Source organism: Anneissia japonica, unplaced genomic scaffold (assembly GCF_011630105.1).
Source record: "Anneissia japonica isolate Jap-2015-1 unplaced genomic scaffold, ASM1163010v1 scaffold284965_len83405_cov169, whole genome shotgun sequence".
Lineage (NCBI taxonomy): Eukaryota > Metazoa > Echinodermata > Crinoidea > Comatulida > Comatulidae > Anneissia > Anneissia japonica.
The window spans coordinates 45,120-61,326 of record NW_022692935.1 but is presented as its reverse complement, the minus strand read 5'-3'; the positions used below and the strand labels follow the sequence as shown (position 1 = coordinate 61,326).

General features: G+C 32.4%; 1 protein-coding gene across 3 annotated transcripts in view; it reads left to right on the top strand.

Moving 5' to 3' along the window:
* LOC117100567 overlaps positions 1-16,207 on the top strand; it is a 33,171-nt gene that overhangs the window by 14,148 nt on the left and 2,816 nt on the right. For all 3 annotated transcript variants that reach the window (XM_033240342.1, XM_033240343.1, XM_033240341.1), the window contains 19 exons: positions 263-505; positions 655-897; positions 1,765-2,007; positions 2,510-2,752; positions 2,845-3,084; positions 3,811-4,041; positions 4,240-4,353; positions 4,723-4,983; positions 5,381-5,490; positions 6,802-7,012; positions 9,652-9,756; positions 11,017-11,144; positions 11,574-11,720; positions 12,372-12,750; positions 13,013-13,185; positions 14,287-14,454; positions 15,345-15,463; positions 15,653-15,915; positions 16,030-16,099. In XM_033240342.1, the coding sequence (XP_033096233.1) occupies positions 263-505; positions 655-897; positions 1,765-2,007; positions 2,510-2,752; positions 2,845-3,084; positions 3,811-4,041; positions 4,240-4,353; positions 4,723-4,983; positions 5,381-5,490; positions 6,802-7,012; positions 9,652-9,756; positions 11,017-11,144; positions 11,574-11,720; positions 12,372-12,750; positions 13,013-13,185; positions 14,287-14,454; positions 15,345-15,463; positions 15,653-15,915; positions 16,030-16,099 (3,691 nt within the window). The remainder of the gene's footprint in view (positions 1-262; positions 506-654; positions 898-1,764; positions 2,008-2,509; positions 2,753-2,844; positions 3,085-3,810; positions 4,042-4,239; positions 4,354-4,722; positions 4,984-5,380; positions 5,491-6,801; positions 7,013-9,651; positions 9,757-11,016; positions 11,145-11,573; positions 11,721-12,371; positions 12,751-13,012; positions 13,186-14,286; positions 14,455-15,344; positions 15,464-15,652; positions 15,916-16,029; positions 16,100-16,207) is intronic.

Below are 16,207 nucleotides of genomic sequence, written 5' to 3'. Positions count from 1 at the left end.
TCACCAGTCCTACATATATGAATATGATGACAGTAGAATAATGGGGTGAGATGATTCTGATTTTTTGGAAGTTATCATTGTTATCATAGTATATAGTTACATGTTATGTTATATATGATGGTAATTATGTAACGATTTCTTATCATGTTTCTGCATCGGTTATAAGTTTTAATGCCAAAAAAATGTTCTTGTATGTTTTGCTTATGCCAATTTATATTTATTCTTATATGTATATATTGAATACTTAACCAATATTTTACAGACCAGGAAAAGCCGGTAATTGTAGGATGTCCAAATGACACCGTTGTAAACACTACACAAATGTTTTCTTACGCAAACGTAACATGGGTCGCACCTACTGCAATAGATAATTCTGGCAGTGTCACACTGCACACAAATTATACAACTGGTGAAGGTTTCTCAGTATCAACAACTACTGTTGTATACACAGCCATCGATCGATATGGTAACACAGCTAATTGTTCCTTTGATGTGACTGTGGTAGGTTAGTAGCCAATTTGGATGAAATTATTTCTTGTCAGTCTCAATTGAGGTTTGCTACATAAGACAATAAATATAGGCCTATGTTGTTTTATTTTCTATTTTTACCAATTTACAACATAATTTATGTATTATTATGTTATTTACTGTAAGATCCAGAAATGCCTTGGTTTATGAATTGTCCAACGAATATGGAGACAAATACAACTCAAGGTCTTTCATATGCTAACGTAACTTGGCAAGAACCAACTGCTATGGATAACGCTGGTGATGTTGATGTGGTTCAGACTGCAAACCCTGACGATGGTTTTGGTGTTGGTAGTCATATAGTTACTTACACTGCAATAGACGAACATGACAATGTGGCAAAATGCACTTTTACAGTTATTGTGTCAGGTATTTAACACAGTTCAATATAATAGTCGCTTCACTAGACATCAAAATATATTATTTTCTTAAATATATACAGTAGTGAATAGATAAAACATAGGGTACTTCAGTATTAGCTGATACAATGCTCAATACGGAACTACAATGTAGAGCATATAATAGTAATAGTATATTTATAGTAAGCGTAAATACTACAAAGGATATTACTTGTGTGTGTATATGTAAGTAAAGACTTATTGATCTATACCCGTTAAAAATGCCATGTTGTATGATAATGGTTAGAAAACGTTATTTAATTGATGCCAATGAAAGAACATTCTATATAATTGAATATATTGTAGTGGTTTGGGCTTCAAATAGTGCTGTGGTGGGCTAAGCTACTTGCCTACTTAATGGGGCTGAGTTGACTTGGGGGCCTAGTCAATCAGAATTCATTCCAAAGTGAAAGTCCTAGATTCGACTCCTATCAAGTGACGAGGTATTTACCCAACATATCTCCCTAAGACTTAACACTTACTATACAAGCATGACTAATTGTGTTAGATTGATGAAAATTAATCTATTCAAGATGTTAAATTATGTATAACCTTTAACCTTAAAATATAAATGGTAAACCTACTGAGCAAGATTTCAACCACCACTGTGGTCTTGTCTACGCTGACGTCATCAGATGTTGCTGTTGCGTTAGCTTATTTCTGTGTTCCCTTTAGGGTACTAAAATGCATATAATACCACCAGTACCAATACTAACATAATTTAAAGCAATTTGTATTCATTATATTCCATATTTACTAAAAAGTATGTTGATTATCCACTTTTAATTTATTTAAGATGACTATATAAATATTTTTGTAAATTATCTTTTTTATCAAGATTATGAGGTGCCTGTCTTTGATTGCAATATTAACAATGTGACTGTAAGTTTGGACATGGATAGTTCTACCTCCACGGCTAATTGGACATTAGAAGATGCCACCGATAATGTTGGTGTGGTCAGCATGACTCAGAACTATAACCAATCGTATGACTTTGACATTGGCACAACAGTAGTTACTTATATAGCAACTGATGCTGCTGGCAATGAAGGAAGATGCTCCTTTGAGGTCACTGTACTTGGTAGGATTATATTATTGATGTTGTTCAAAACGTTCATATTAATTATTTAATAGCTTCTAGGGTATTATTAGCCATGTTGTACAAATAGTTAAAACATGTATTTGTTTGTTTGCATTTTTTTAACCATTTTGTACAAACAGTTAAAACATGTATTTGTTTGATTGCATTTTTTTTCACTCACGAAGAGACAGTGTAACTCAGAATAGGCAAATACTGTACATCTGGATTTAGTGTGGCTTTATTATTAAAAGTATGATTTAACAAAAATAAATCTCGTTGTAGGCCTATGATCACCTTTTGGCTACCCATAGACATTAGTAGAAAATAAAAAGGTTTAATAGCCTGACAATAGAGATTTCCTTAGGATACACAGTTTATTGCAATAATCAGCCTCAGAATTGTTTTTTTTTTCAATATGCTTTGGTAGAAATTGAATTTTCAATTGAAATTGAATATTTGCAATTTTTATAGTAATTCTTACTCTCTTTTTTTTTTTGGATAGATATAACACCACCTCTGATAAAATGTGTGTTAAATGTGACCGTCCCCACTGATCCAAATCTACCAACTGCCAACGTCTCTTGGGAGTTGCCGACAGCATCTGACAACAGTGGAATTAATCCAAAGCTTGATTCAAACTTACAATCCTATACTATATTTAGTATTGGTTCAACTGAGGTGAAGTATACAGCTACAGATAGATCTAACAACACAGCTAAATGTTCATTTCAAGTTATTGTTATTGGTAAGATTATGTCAACCAACCTTTGATTGATGTAATTTATATTCTTTAGCTTTTATTCAAGTGAATTAAGTAACCTTTCTTCTTTTTTCCAGATACAGAAGATCCAATTCTTATATGTCCACCAAATATGCCATTTGTTGAAACTGATTCCAGGAGTGCAGATGCCATTGTAACTTGGATGACTCAAGTCAAAGATAACTCAGGCCAATTCAAAATAATGTCAACACATTCACCAGGATTTGCCTTCCCAATTGGAAATACAACTGTGGTGTACAATGTACAGGATTTTGAGGGAAACACAGCCGAGTGTTCATTTATCATCACAGTAATAGGTAATCCTTAATTGTATTTATTATACATCACCTTTGAATTATTTTGTTCTAAGTTACACCTTTTTAACATATATGCCATTTGTTTCATACTCGGTAAAAGCATACAAACAAATTAACGCTACAATGTAGTAATATATAATAAGAATATTAAAATAAATATAGCAAATAAATACAAAGAATGCACAGAATACCACAGATTGAAATCTGAAAAATAGAGCAAAATCTATAGAAATACATAACAATTCTTTCGTTTTTGCACAGTAAATGAATTTGTGTATAGTTGTTTTTGTTAATGAGGTAAAAATTTTACCGGATTTGTCTAAACTGATATATTTCTGAAGTTGGTGGTAATTATCATTGATTCTATTATACATTTTATTTGACATACCAGCTTCAATATTTCTTAAGTTTTTATATTTGATACTGGTTATTTTGCAGTTTTATTTTTTGTTTGTTTTTATCTTTTTACTATATCAATTATGTGCAAATTTTATATTTATATTGTAAATAATGATTATCAGTTTTGTGCAAATATTATATTTATATTGTAAATAATGATTTATTATAGTATTATTTATTTGCATTTTGTACATGCAATGCTCTCTACAAATAAGTAAATATAATTTAACTTGTAAGTTTAATAACAAAACAATCTATCTAATGAATATTTATTCGGCAATACAAGTTCATGTGTATAGTTTAATAATATACGTATTACTGTTTTAGATATGGAAAAACCTTATCTTGTTTGTCCGGATAATGTTGTTAGTAATACCGATAAAAGTGCTACTTGGAATGTTCCTAAACCACTCGATAATTCTGGACTGGAAGTTAACCTAACTGGTTCTGCTTCACCTGAAGATTCATGGGAAGACATTGGTGTATACTCTGTCATTTATACTGCAACTGATGTAAATGGAAATATTGCAAAGTGTTCTTTTAATGTTACTGTCATTGGTAGGTGTAGAAAATAGCTTGCTAATTTAAATTTCAAATAGGAGAATAACATAATCTGTTACAATTGTATATCAGTTTGGAAGGCTGTTAATAGGGCAAGGGGAATAATTTATAAAGAGCGATACCAAGAAATATGTGAATAATTGTTTTTGTAGTACAGTACTAATATAAGGTGTTTGAATGTGTTGTTTGAAATAGATGCCTGCTCTGATCAACAATGTCTAAATGGTGGGACTTGTCAAGATCTTGGTGGAGATTTCAAATGTATCTGTCCAGTGTTTTATAGTGGTGATTTATGTCAAAATGAACCAGGTAAATTATAGAAATCCGACTGTACAATGTCCATCACTATTAATCATCACCATCACCATCAATGTGCTGAATTGAGTATGGGACGTAATCCGTGACTACCTAGCCGCCATAAAGAGGTGCTGATAGTGGCTGTACATATTCATATCATTCCACAACTAAAGGGGCTGAAATGAACCTCACCATTGGGATCCCTTACTTTTCAGAAATATACAATTGTCCAGATGTGTACTAGACCTTCATTTTAAGTCCATATCCGAGTAGACTTGGTTCGAACCAGGACTGATGTTAAAAGCCATAGTTAGCGGCGCCCTCCCTTACCACAGACCACTCGACTGTAGCATGTACATATATTTAAATTTTTTTCTGTAGATTCTCCAGTTTTTACAGTATTTCCAACTTCAGTAAAGGCCAATCTTTATAAATCTATCGATCTTACGTGCAAAGTGGCCAATTCAGGTGACTGGCAGTGGTATAAGGATAATGTTCCCCTTTTCTCAACAAAGAATCTAAATCGAATAACAGTTGTAATGACCATTGATAATCAAGGATACTACACATGCAGTGGATATGGAGCAGGACCTCACAAGGATACTCTAGTTAATTCATCAGAGGTTCTGTTCGTTGTAAATGGTAAGCAAGCATTTGCATATTTCATTTTTTCATGCTACGAAAGTTCTATATATTGAATGGAAACACTATATGTACGTAAAATAATAGGAAATGTAAATTCTGTATTTATAAAGTTCACACAAGTTTTTTTTTTCACTCAAGGGTGAAAATCAAGTAAGTATTTTAATATTTTGGTGGGAAATTTACTCCTCTGTATTTGTTTTGTAAGCATGTTTACTATATCTTGGGGTTTCATGAGAAGTTTGTGTAGAGTGTAGAGGATATGCATGCAAAGTGTGATCTTTGCTTAGGATTGTATTAAGCTGCAATTTTAGCGAACTTAATTTTATTAAGATATTACAAGTATTATAAGTGTTTTTTCATTAGCTGTTCTTTTAAATTAATCATACCAATTCAGGTACGTACTCTTTTCCTGCGTCTCTGACATTTAACCGTATGTTCAACGAAAGTTTTTCTGATACATCATCTGCAGCTTTCAAAGAAGAATCATCATTTCTCAATAACTTTGTAAGTACACTCAAAAAGAGTACAGTACCACAGAATATATTTTTGATAATACATGCCCCGATGGCTCAAGCGAGCTGGTAAGAAATGTAGATATATTAAAATGTATACAGAAAAGGGTTGTCAAACAACTTTGTAAATCAACGGTCTTTTTTGTCTCCATTGGCTCCTCAGTAAAACTTCCAATTTTAATCAAAGACAAAGTAAGTGACATATGAACTTCGAAACAAGTACAAATATACTCATATACCATATCCTAAGTTAGTCAGACCTTTTCTGAAATTGGTATTCTAGCCAACTTCTTAATATATTTCCGATTCGCATTATAAGCTTTAAAGGGTGGGTTTTTAATTTAAAAATACTGGTGTCAACGCAGAAATCTCAATTGATGAATAGGAATCTACGGAATCTAGTTCAATCTAAAATGGCTTGTTAGGTGAACTTAAATGTTCTTACAATATACATATTTCCAAGCAAAGTCTTCTTAATAACTTATGATTTCATTCATTGTCATCCCCGAAACTTAGAAAAACCGGGTTGGTGTCCGGTGGGGGATACTTGTAGTTAAGATGCTGTGTTTTTCTTGTTTTTTGTTTTTTTTATTCATTTTGTTTTCAATATTTTTGTTTCGTCTTATCTATGGCCTTGCACGGCCTTGATGAGAAACACCTATGGGTTATTCGAGTGTCTCCATTATTATTATTATTATTATTATTATTATTATTATTATTATTATTATTATTATTATTATTATTATTATTATTATTATTATTATACTACGACCCAGTACTAGTCTGTAATTATAGAGTTATAGAGTTGGATTTGGGATGTTTCTATATGTTCACAGCGGAAGGCCCATGGCCCCTTCCGCACTTTAAATTAATTTATAAATAGGAATAAGATTGCTTTTGTGCATAGATTCTGGAATAGAAATTACTTAGTCTTCATTGATGAGAGAAAAAAGCCTTCTCCAATAACTATTCGAAAGGCTCTCGTTATGTCTTCGAACTTGTAAGAACACCTTTTTCTGCAATGTAATGTCAACACTAAGTTCTGCTTCTCAACCTTTAGTTCGGAGGTTCTCCCTGCCTGTGCAATTCACAGAACTTAACCTCTGGTTGTTTCTCTCCACCCAGGAGTACAAGTGGGTACCTGGTAGGATCAAACACAAAATGCGCTGATTACAACTGTAACGTTATGGTATTCTCCCAAGCGAGCTAAATACGTGTTCATTATGTGCTTAATCCAGTGACCTACCTGGGATAATAATGTAAAGCGCTTATAATAATACTATTATATTATTTTATCTTTCAGTTGAGCAAAGATTTGTCGTTGAATGGGGATGTAAGCATGCAAATACGGCGCCTTTCTCTTGGTAGCGTCATTGCAGATATTAATTTCTATGTACTGAACTCAAACGCTTCCTATGAAGAATTATCAAAAAGTCTAACTGAGGAGTTAGTCAGAATAGGAAATAATTCTAATGGATTACTCGACTCGGAAAATGTTGTGATACAAAGTACAGGTACATTTCAAAACACATTTTTTATTTCAAATTACATTTTTTAACAAAGTTACTTTCAGGTTGGTCGGTTTAAAGTTGTGAGGGACTATTGAAGTTGAAATTAAATATTCGATATCTATATTATGTATATTTTAATGTCTAATGATATAATACTTCGGACAAAAGACAACTGTTACATTATGTGCAGCCTCGTCTACACACTTATGAAATATTACCATTGGCAGGGCCGGCGGAACGTTTTTCAAAGTGGAGGGGCCCACTTATAAGATGAATGGGAATATGAATCATGCAGATCTGGAATGAAACCTAGGCTAGGGATGGGGTCAACATTTTTCCCGAAAAGGAAAGGGGATTCGGGGGTCTTCCCCCGGGAAAATTTTGATTTCTAGATGGCGGGAAATAATCTTTCTCGACTTTTGAGCTAGGTGTCTAATGACTTTGTTCTTCAAAATTCAGGTAAACTTTCTCATTCTCATTACAGTAGGCCTGTTATGAAAATTACATAAAAAAAAATAATGAGTAGTTGCATGCGTATTCTTTTTTTAATGAATTGATAAGCTCCAAAGAAAGGGAAGGGGGTCCTGGGGTAACATTTTGATTCATAGATGGCGGGAAATGAGCTTTTTCGACTTCTGAGGTGTCTTAATTACTTTTAAGTTCTTCAAAATTCAAGGTTTTCTCCTCTTGAAAACGGTCAGATAATTTTTTTCCCATTGTTATTACAGGAAATAGGCCTTATGTGTGTATACATACATTAAAAAAATATGAGTAGTTGCATACGATTTGATTTCCATGAATCCATAAATCCCAAAAAGAAAGGGGGGTCCGGGGTTCTCCCCCGGGAAAATTTTGATTCCTAGAAAGCGGGAAATGAGTTTTCCCGACTTCTGAGGTGTCTTTTAAGTAACTTCTGAGGTGTCTTAATTACTTTTAAGTTCTTCAAAATTCAAGGTTTTCCCCTCTTGAAAACGGTCAGGTAAATTTATCCCATTGTTATTTCAGTAGATAGGCCTAGGCCTTATGTGTGTATACATACATAAAAAAAAATTGAGTAGTTGCATACGATTTTGTTTTCATGAATCCATAAATCCCAAAAAGAAAGGGGGTCCGGGGGATCCTGGGAAAATTTTGATTTTCTAGAATGGTGGGCAATAAGCTTTCCCGACTTCTGAAGTATCTTTTAACGACTAAATGCAAGGTTTTTCCCTCTTGAAAACGGTCAGGTAAATTTTTCCCATTGTTATTACAGTAGATAGGCCTTATGTGTGTATACATACACAAAAAAATTGAGTAGTTGCATACGATTTTTTTTTATACCTAGAAGGCAGAAAATGAGCTTTCCCGACTTTTAAAAGTTCTTCAAAATTCAAGGTTTTCCCCTCTTGAAAATTATTATAATGAATCAATGAACCCAAAGAGAAAAGGGAGGTTGAGGTTCTTGCCAGGAAAATGCTAATTTCTAAATGATGGGAAATGAGCTTTCCAGATTTCTGAAGTATGTTTTAGCGATTTTAATTTAAGTTCTTCAAAATTGAAGGTTTCCTCTCTTGAAAACGGTCAGGTAAATTTTTCCACTTGTTATTACAGTAAATAGGCCTTATGTGTGTATACATACATACATAAAAAATTGAGTAGTTCGATACGAATTTTCTTTTAATTACTTCTATTTTTTTTTAAATTCAAGGTTTTCCCCCTCTTGAAAATGATGCAATGAATCAATGAAGAAGGGGGTCCGGGTGCCCCTGGGAAAATTTTCGATTTCTAGAATGCGGGGAATGAGCTTACCTGACTTCTGAAATGTCTTTTAAATGACTTTTTAAGTTCTTCAAAATTCAAGGTTTCCCCCTCATTTTTTATTTTATGTGTGTATACATACATAAATAAATGAGTAGTTGCATGCGTATTCTTTTTTCCATGAATCGGTAAATCCCAAAAAGAAAGGTAGGGTGATTTGGGGGTTCTTCCCCGGGAAAATTTTGATTCATAGATGGCGGGAAATGAGCTTTCCCGACATTTGAAATGTGTTTTAATGACTTTTATGTTCTTCAAAATTCTAATTTTCTTATTGTAAAATTAAAAAAAAAAATAAAAAATCATCAGCTCATGGGTCCTGAAAAGGTAGGTCTAGAATTCGGTCAGGGACTGGATAAACATTCTCTTTCCCATCCTTCTCCTCCTTCTTCCCTCTTTCTTTCCATGCATTTCTTTCCGGTCATACAAAAATCTCCAGACATATTTTTTGAAAAAAAAAAGTGGGGGGGGGGGGTGTCCGGCCATGAATTGGTGATAATTCAGAATTAACCAGATGCAATGGACCTTTCCGCTAAACCCCTTCCCTTGGACATTGTTGCTGGGGTCCCATATACAAAAAAATAGTGTAAGTGTACGTAATCATGTGCGTTTGTTGAACACGCGAGTATTCCTGGCACTGTTCTGATTGGTCAGTCGTTAAATTTGATTGACACTTCTGAAAGGTCCACTAACCTGACATAAGTATATAAAAGTTACCTAAATACTCTTAGAACAGAAAGTAATTCGCATTTTATTAAGTTAAATTGAAAAAGAAGTACCAGCATCCAATTCTCATTTAGGCCCATTCCCTATTTTGATTTTGTTTTTTAAATTAATTTTTGGAACAGAAACTTGTGACGGAGAAAAGTATGGTGACCAGTACACATTTCCTGATGCTAGTGTAGGAGAAACTGTTGACTCAGAAGAAACATGTGATGAAAGCAAAGTTTATTGTAAGATTTACTGCATTTAATGACTTACAAATATATATATATATATATATATATATATAAAATGTATATATATATATCATATATATATGATATATATATATGTATATACACATATATATAAACATAAGCATTATATATATTATATCATATATAAGCAATATATTTCAGAAAGAACGCACGTTCATTAACAAGTACTACTTATTTTATAAACGTAGACCTAATATTTTATATGCTTAATATAATACAGATCTCCTTCCAATTAAAGAAAAAATGTTATGACAGCAAAGTGAATTGCCAGATTTACTGCATACATACATATATATACATATACATACATATATATTATAATAATAATAAATTTAGCCACTGAAAATATATCAGTTATTTGCAGCCATTGACTAGGAAATCTAGTTGGCATATTACATCTCATAATATTCTTATATTATATTAAATTTTATTGTATTATATTATATTATGTTGTGAATACATATTAATTTAGAAAAATTAGCCATTATTTTGAAATATTCAAACTAATTTAACCATTTAAGGAGAATCCTGCTGTCGTGCATTCCTTAGATATATACTTACCATTCCTTTCTTTTTCTTCCTATTAGGCTACTTTTTTAAAAATATTTTCTACCAATTTTATTCTACAAATTCAGTCTTTTCTTTTCTTTCCTTTTCTTTCTTTCTTATCTTTCTTTCCTTTCGCGTTCTTTTTTTCCTTTCGTTTTCTTTCTCTTTTAGTTTCTTTTCTTTCTATTTTTCATTTATTTCTTACCTTTTGTTTCTTTTCTTTCTTTTATCCTTTCTTTTTCTTTCTTTTCTTTCCTTTCGTGTTCTTTTCTTTCCTTTCGTGTTCTTTCTCTTTTAGTTTCTTTTCTTTTTTTTTTCCTCTTTGCTTTCTTTTCATATCTTTCCTTTTCTTTCTTTTTAATTGTCATTGAATACTTTTCCTTTCGTTTTCTTTCTACTGTTTCCATACACTACTTTCTTTCTTTTCAATGAAGGGGTTAAAAACAGTACCATAAGGCGAAAGTAGTGTCGCTAAGGGGAAACTAAAGCGACGTTAAGGGGAAATCATAGACAAAAGAATTTCCCCTGAAGAGCCGAATAAATAAATTGAATATATACATATATATATATACACATTATATATACATACACACATAGGCCTATATATATATATATATATATATGTATATATATATTCATTACCATAATGAATGGTAATAATCATTACCATTATCGTACCACTAGATCGCCGACGTCTAGCTAATCGAACTTGTAACGGCGATGGATTTCGTCCTGCGTATTGGGGCAATCATGTAATAGCAGACTGCGGACCCGACGCCACTGCCGAACAACTGTTAAAACGTCTAATGGAGGTAATGATCAGATGTTATTGTTTTTAGACAAGACTACTACTACCACTACTACTAACACTACTACTACTACTACTACTAATACTATTACTACTCCTTAACTGCTGCAGCTGCGACTGCAACTACGACTTCTACCACTACCAGCTACTACTATTACCACTACTTTCTACTTTTATGCTACTATTATTCTACAAGTAGGCCTACTGCTGTTATAATAAAAGTACTACTGCTTCTATACTACTGCTGTTGTCACTACTACTGCTTATGAGTTTAATTGAGTGTTAATGGTAATGACAATAACAATAACAGTAATGGTATTTCAGTAGTGGGTTTCTTTTCTTTTTTTTTCTTTGCCTTGTATTTTATTATTTAATTATTTATTTATATAATATTAGCATCATATGTTAATTTCCTCAATCGTTGCTTCTATAGGAGGATGTCACACTAGAAAACGTTGAAGATGTGAGCATGGAAGTAGAAGAGATTACTGGTAACGCAGAAGAGATTACTGTGCAAGCATTAGAATCCACTGCTGAGATAATGGAGGAAATTCTTAGTACAGATTCTGATTCTACTGAGGTATTTGTAAAGATTATTCGCTTTTGGTGGTTCACTTCAGTTACTTTTATAATTCACAATTTTTAGACACTACAGTTAAATATTATATTACTATGCCTATTATAAGAATGTAGTGGCAATGTCTACGCCGAATTATGCAAATCCCAACACGCTGATTGGTCGACTTCACTACAGCATGACACATGACACTTTGTCATAAGAAACCTACAGACATGCAGCAATATTTATATGTACCAACCTCACACCCTAAACTTGTCACTAGATAAATAGTATACACTCAGTCACTCTGGTATATCCGCACTGACACATCAGGCAGAGATACCGCCTATCCGACCTAACCAACACATTTAAAAGACATTAGTATGACAGATTCATAGTTTAATTCACAAATAAATACATGCAAACGTATCCTATACAAACACTATTCTTAAAAATATAAATGTTTTGGTTTTCTTTCTTTTTCTTTCTGTGCTATAGTGATATTCATATTATTCTCCTGAAAATGATTGAAACAACTCAATCGAAACATTTCTAAACTACAACAGTTCTGTTCAGAACTACCTAAATGGTGTACCGCAAGCTTTCACATATATGTTACTAATTTCGCCATGCAAACCTTCAAACGATATTCTTTTTTTTTTAAATTATTAGGTGACTAGTGCTGTTGTTAGCGTAGTTGATAACTTGTTCAGCGTTGAAGAAGAAATTCTGATGGAAAGTCAAGTGGAAGATCAAGCCCCAACTAAGATTGTTGAAGTTCTTGAAGAGCAACTGAGCCAGGTGGAGGTTGATGAGAAAGGCGTTTACGAAGTAATAACCCCCAATATTGCAGTACAGGCTCAGGTGGTTGATGTCAGTGAAGTCAGTGAAGAGGAAATAACTTATCTTAGCTATATATCAGAATCAACTGAGAATAATGTAGGTGAGGTTCAACCAATTGATGAAAGCGAGGAAATACCCGATTCTGCAAATGTGTCAATTGCTCTTCCAGCCAGTATTTCTGAGGTCGTTATGGAAAGTAATATGACAGGTATGTCAATTTTTTATTATTATTATTATTATTATTTATTTGGAACTCTCAATGGTCTAGTGATTATGATACCATTCTGGTTATCTATAGGTCAAGGGTTCGATCCTTATCAGAATTTGTTCACAAGCATTGCGATAAATTATTGTAATTTATTTTACTTGTGTGCCCATGAAACGTCATAATTATTACATTTCGAAAGCTTACCACGATAAATTAAATCTGATGCCTGAAATGTGTTTGTGTTGTCTTTTTTTTTCTCCAGATTTCCGGATTGTAGTTATTGTCTATAACGACAGCAGATTGTTCCAGTCATCTCAGTTTGTTAATGAAAGTTCCAGACGGAGACCAAATAGTCAAGTTATTTCTCTGTCTGTCCCTGGCTTAGAACGTGTTGATTTGGATGAACCTATCCTTATAACGTTTCTTCCCATTGAAGTAACTTTTTTGCTGACTTTTGTGATTAGAATGTACTTATTTCATAATACTAAATTAATATTAATAATAAAAGTAGTAATACAATGAGGATATAATAAAGGACTTGAACATTCAGGTTGTATATTTATAGATTACAGAACTGAAAGAAGTACGACTGCCCTAATTCTATATGCATGCAATGGAAGATTAAAAAAATGTATTGCCACAAGATAGGGGGCGTCTCCCGCTCGCCTTTTAAGGACTTAAACTCGTCTTTTAAGTACTAGCCCCTTCCTGGCAGTACTTTTTGAAATAAGATTACGTTCCAACGAAACCACGAGAGTCAGATTTCTTCAATACTCTTTTGTATAATCACATATCACCAATTACTCAATGATGGCTTTAAACGCGTATATTACTGACGATTTATTAAACCGTCTTCAATAATGCTCGCCTGAATAGCCCCATGGTACTAAAAAAAACAATTAGTAGAAGAAGCATTATTTATAATAATCTTGGTAGTAGTGGAGGTATTGGTAGTCTGATTATCTGAATCTGAATATGAATCAATACCGACAGAGGACCCGACTAGGGTATATGCGTCAGTGTGCGTCATCGATTGCAAGTATTATAGGTGTTAATAATTCGTCGCTCACATCACGAACTAACACAATTAAATTCAATTGTGTTAGTTCGTGAAATCAAAAAAGCGCGTCAAAATACGCGCTGTTGTCGTTAAGGACTTTTTGTGTGGTAAAGAATACAAAATTGCTTGACAACCAAAACTAGCACAATCTATTTCGATTGTGTTAGTTTGTGATGTGAGCGACGAATTATAAAAGATATATATCTGACTGGTAAATGATTTTGAAATTGCCAAAAGGGTTAGTAAAAATTATAAAACTTTAAACTCAAATTATTACATTTACTTTACATTAATTTGATTATAAACAATTTTTACCAACTAGGTAGCTTCAATTTTAAAATAATATAGCATGGTACGCTACTTAAAAAAATATGTTTGTCTGCATTTTTGGATAACGTTAATATATTTTTTATTTAATTAAATCTTCTCATTTTAATAATTAATTTCTCATATTTTCTAAAATGTATTGTCTTCAGATCTCTGAGACTAACAGGAATACAACATGTGTATTTTGGGACTTCGGGCTTGACAACGGAACTGGAGGATGGTCACCAGAGGGTTGTTCATTGGTAAATGGGTCTACAGATGGGAGTGATAGGCAGTACTGCGAGTGTAATCACCTTACAAACTTTGCCATACTTATGGTAAGCATAGGATGCCTAGTGAATTAGAAAAAAACAAATCAACAAATGAAATCACTTATTCTGATTGTCAGTAGAGCTACGCCATTTTGTAGTTTCGCACTTGCGCTTGTCTAAGGTCCTATAACATTCTATTAGTAAACACATGAGTTTTGGCAATAGTGTAGGCCTAATCCACCTCTATCAATTTATTACATGTTCTGTGTAATAGCATTTTTGTTTATTGGCAATTTGATAGGAATTACCAATATTGTATTATTAACTTATTATTATTATTATTATTATTATTATTATTATTATTATTATTATTATTATTATTATATTATTATTATTATTATTATTAATATTATTATTATTATTATTATTATTATTATTAATTTAATAGCAGGAATTAACAATATTGTTTTATTATTATTATTACAGTATTATTATTGTATTGTATTTCAGCAGAACGTATACTAATAACTGACCTTTTCGAAAAGGTCCATAATATGAATGTGTTTAAAAAAGTTCAAGATTATAATTGTAAACACCCTTCCTGAAGTTAGTTTTGACAAATATTAGTTGTTTATTTAATAGACCAAATACCATTGCCAACAGCAATTAAAATGTACGTTTTCTTGAAAAAAAAAAAAAAACGTAAACGTATAATTATTGTTTCCGGAACATGCACTTATTTCTAACATGTTCTGATTGGTAATCTTTTATGTTGACTGACACTCAGGGAAATCCTTTTTAACTCGTTCAGTAGGAACTAAATATGCCTGGTTGGTAAAATTCCAATGTGGAGTGCCATATAACACTCATAGTCTTTGCCATCTTTGAAAGAGTTGAACTATAAACTATTGACGCTCCAGTTTCTATTTTCTTTTTTTTTTTTGTCTTTAATATAGGATTTCTATGACGTAGACATGGATGTTCTGCCACCACCGGCTGACATCATCACAAAAGTTGGTTTAAGTATATCGATTCTCTCACTTTTCCTGACGGTCTTTACTTTTGTCACCAGCAGGTGTGTACACATATTTAATGTTTTATTATTTCTGTTATGTCTAGCTATAATATCAATATTATTACAGCAGAATCAAGTATCAGTCGCCAAGTTGTTGTTATCATTTTTATTAATACTATTATTAATGTTCGAATGAATGAATAAATTAATGAATTATGGTGTGTATAAATATACCCCTGTTTTTTTAAGGAAATTTCGGAAAAGTGAACCAAAGAGGATCTTAAGTCAGCTGTGTTTGTCCTTGCTTGGTCTGTATATTGTATTTCTTACTGGAATTGACAGAACTGACAGCAAACGATCGTGTGTGGTTGCTGGAGCGTTTTTGCATTACTTCTTACTGTCTTCCATCTTTTGGATGAGTGTTCAAGCTGTGCATATGTACTACTTTTTTGTAAAAGTTTTTGATTCTCATGTGCGACACTTTTTCTTGAAAGCTTTCTTATTTGCATGGGGTAAGATATTTTCTAACATTGAAGAAACATTTATGTGTCTATGTCGAATGTTATTTGTTTTTTTTTTCGTAAAACCCAATTATGACATCAATATTCATAATTCTTGTACTTCAGGTTTACCACTGGTGATTGTCTTAATTTCTGCATTTATTGATATTGATAGTTATGTCAATTCTGATAGACAGTAAGTTACACGGACAGGTTAAATACAATATATTTATAATGTATTGATATATGTAAAGAGATAACTCTAAACTCTAAATTTTTTATCGGTAATGTTGTAAACCTGTCT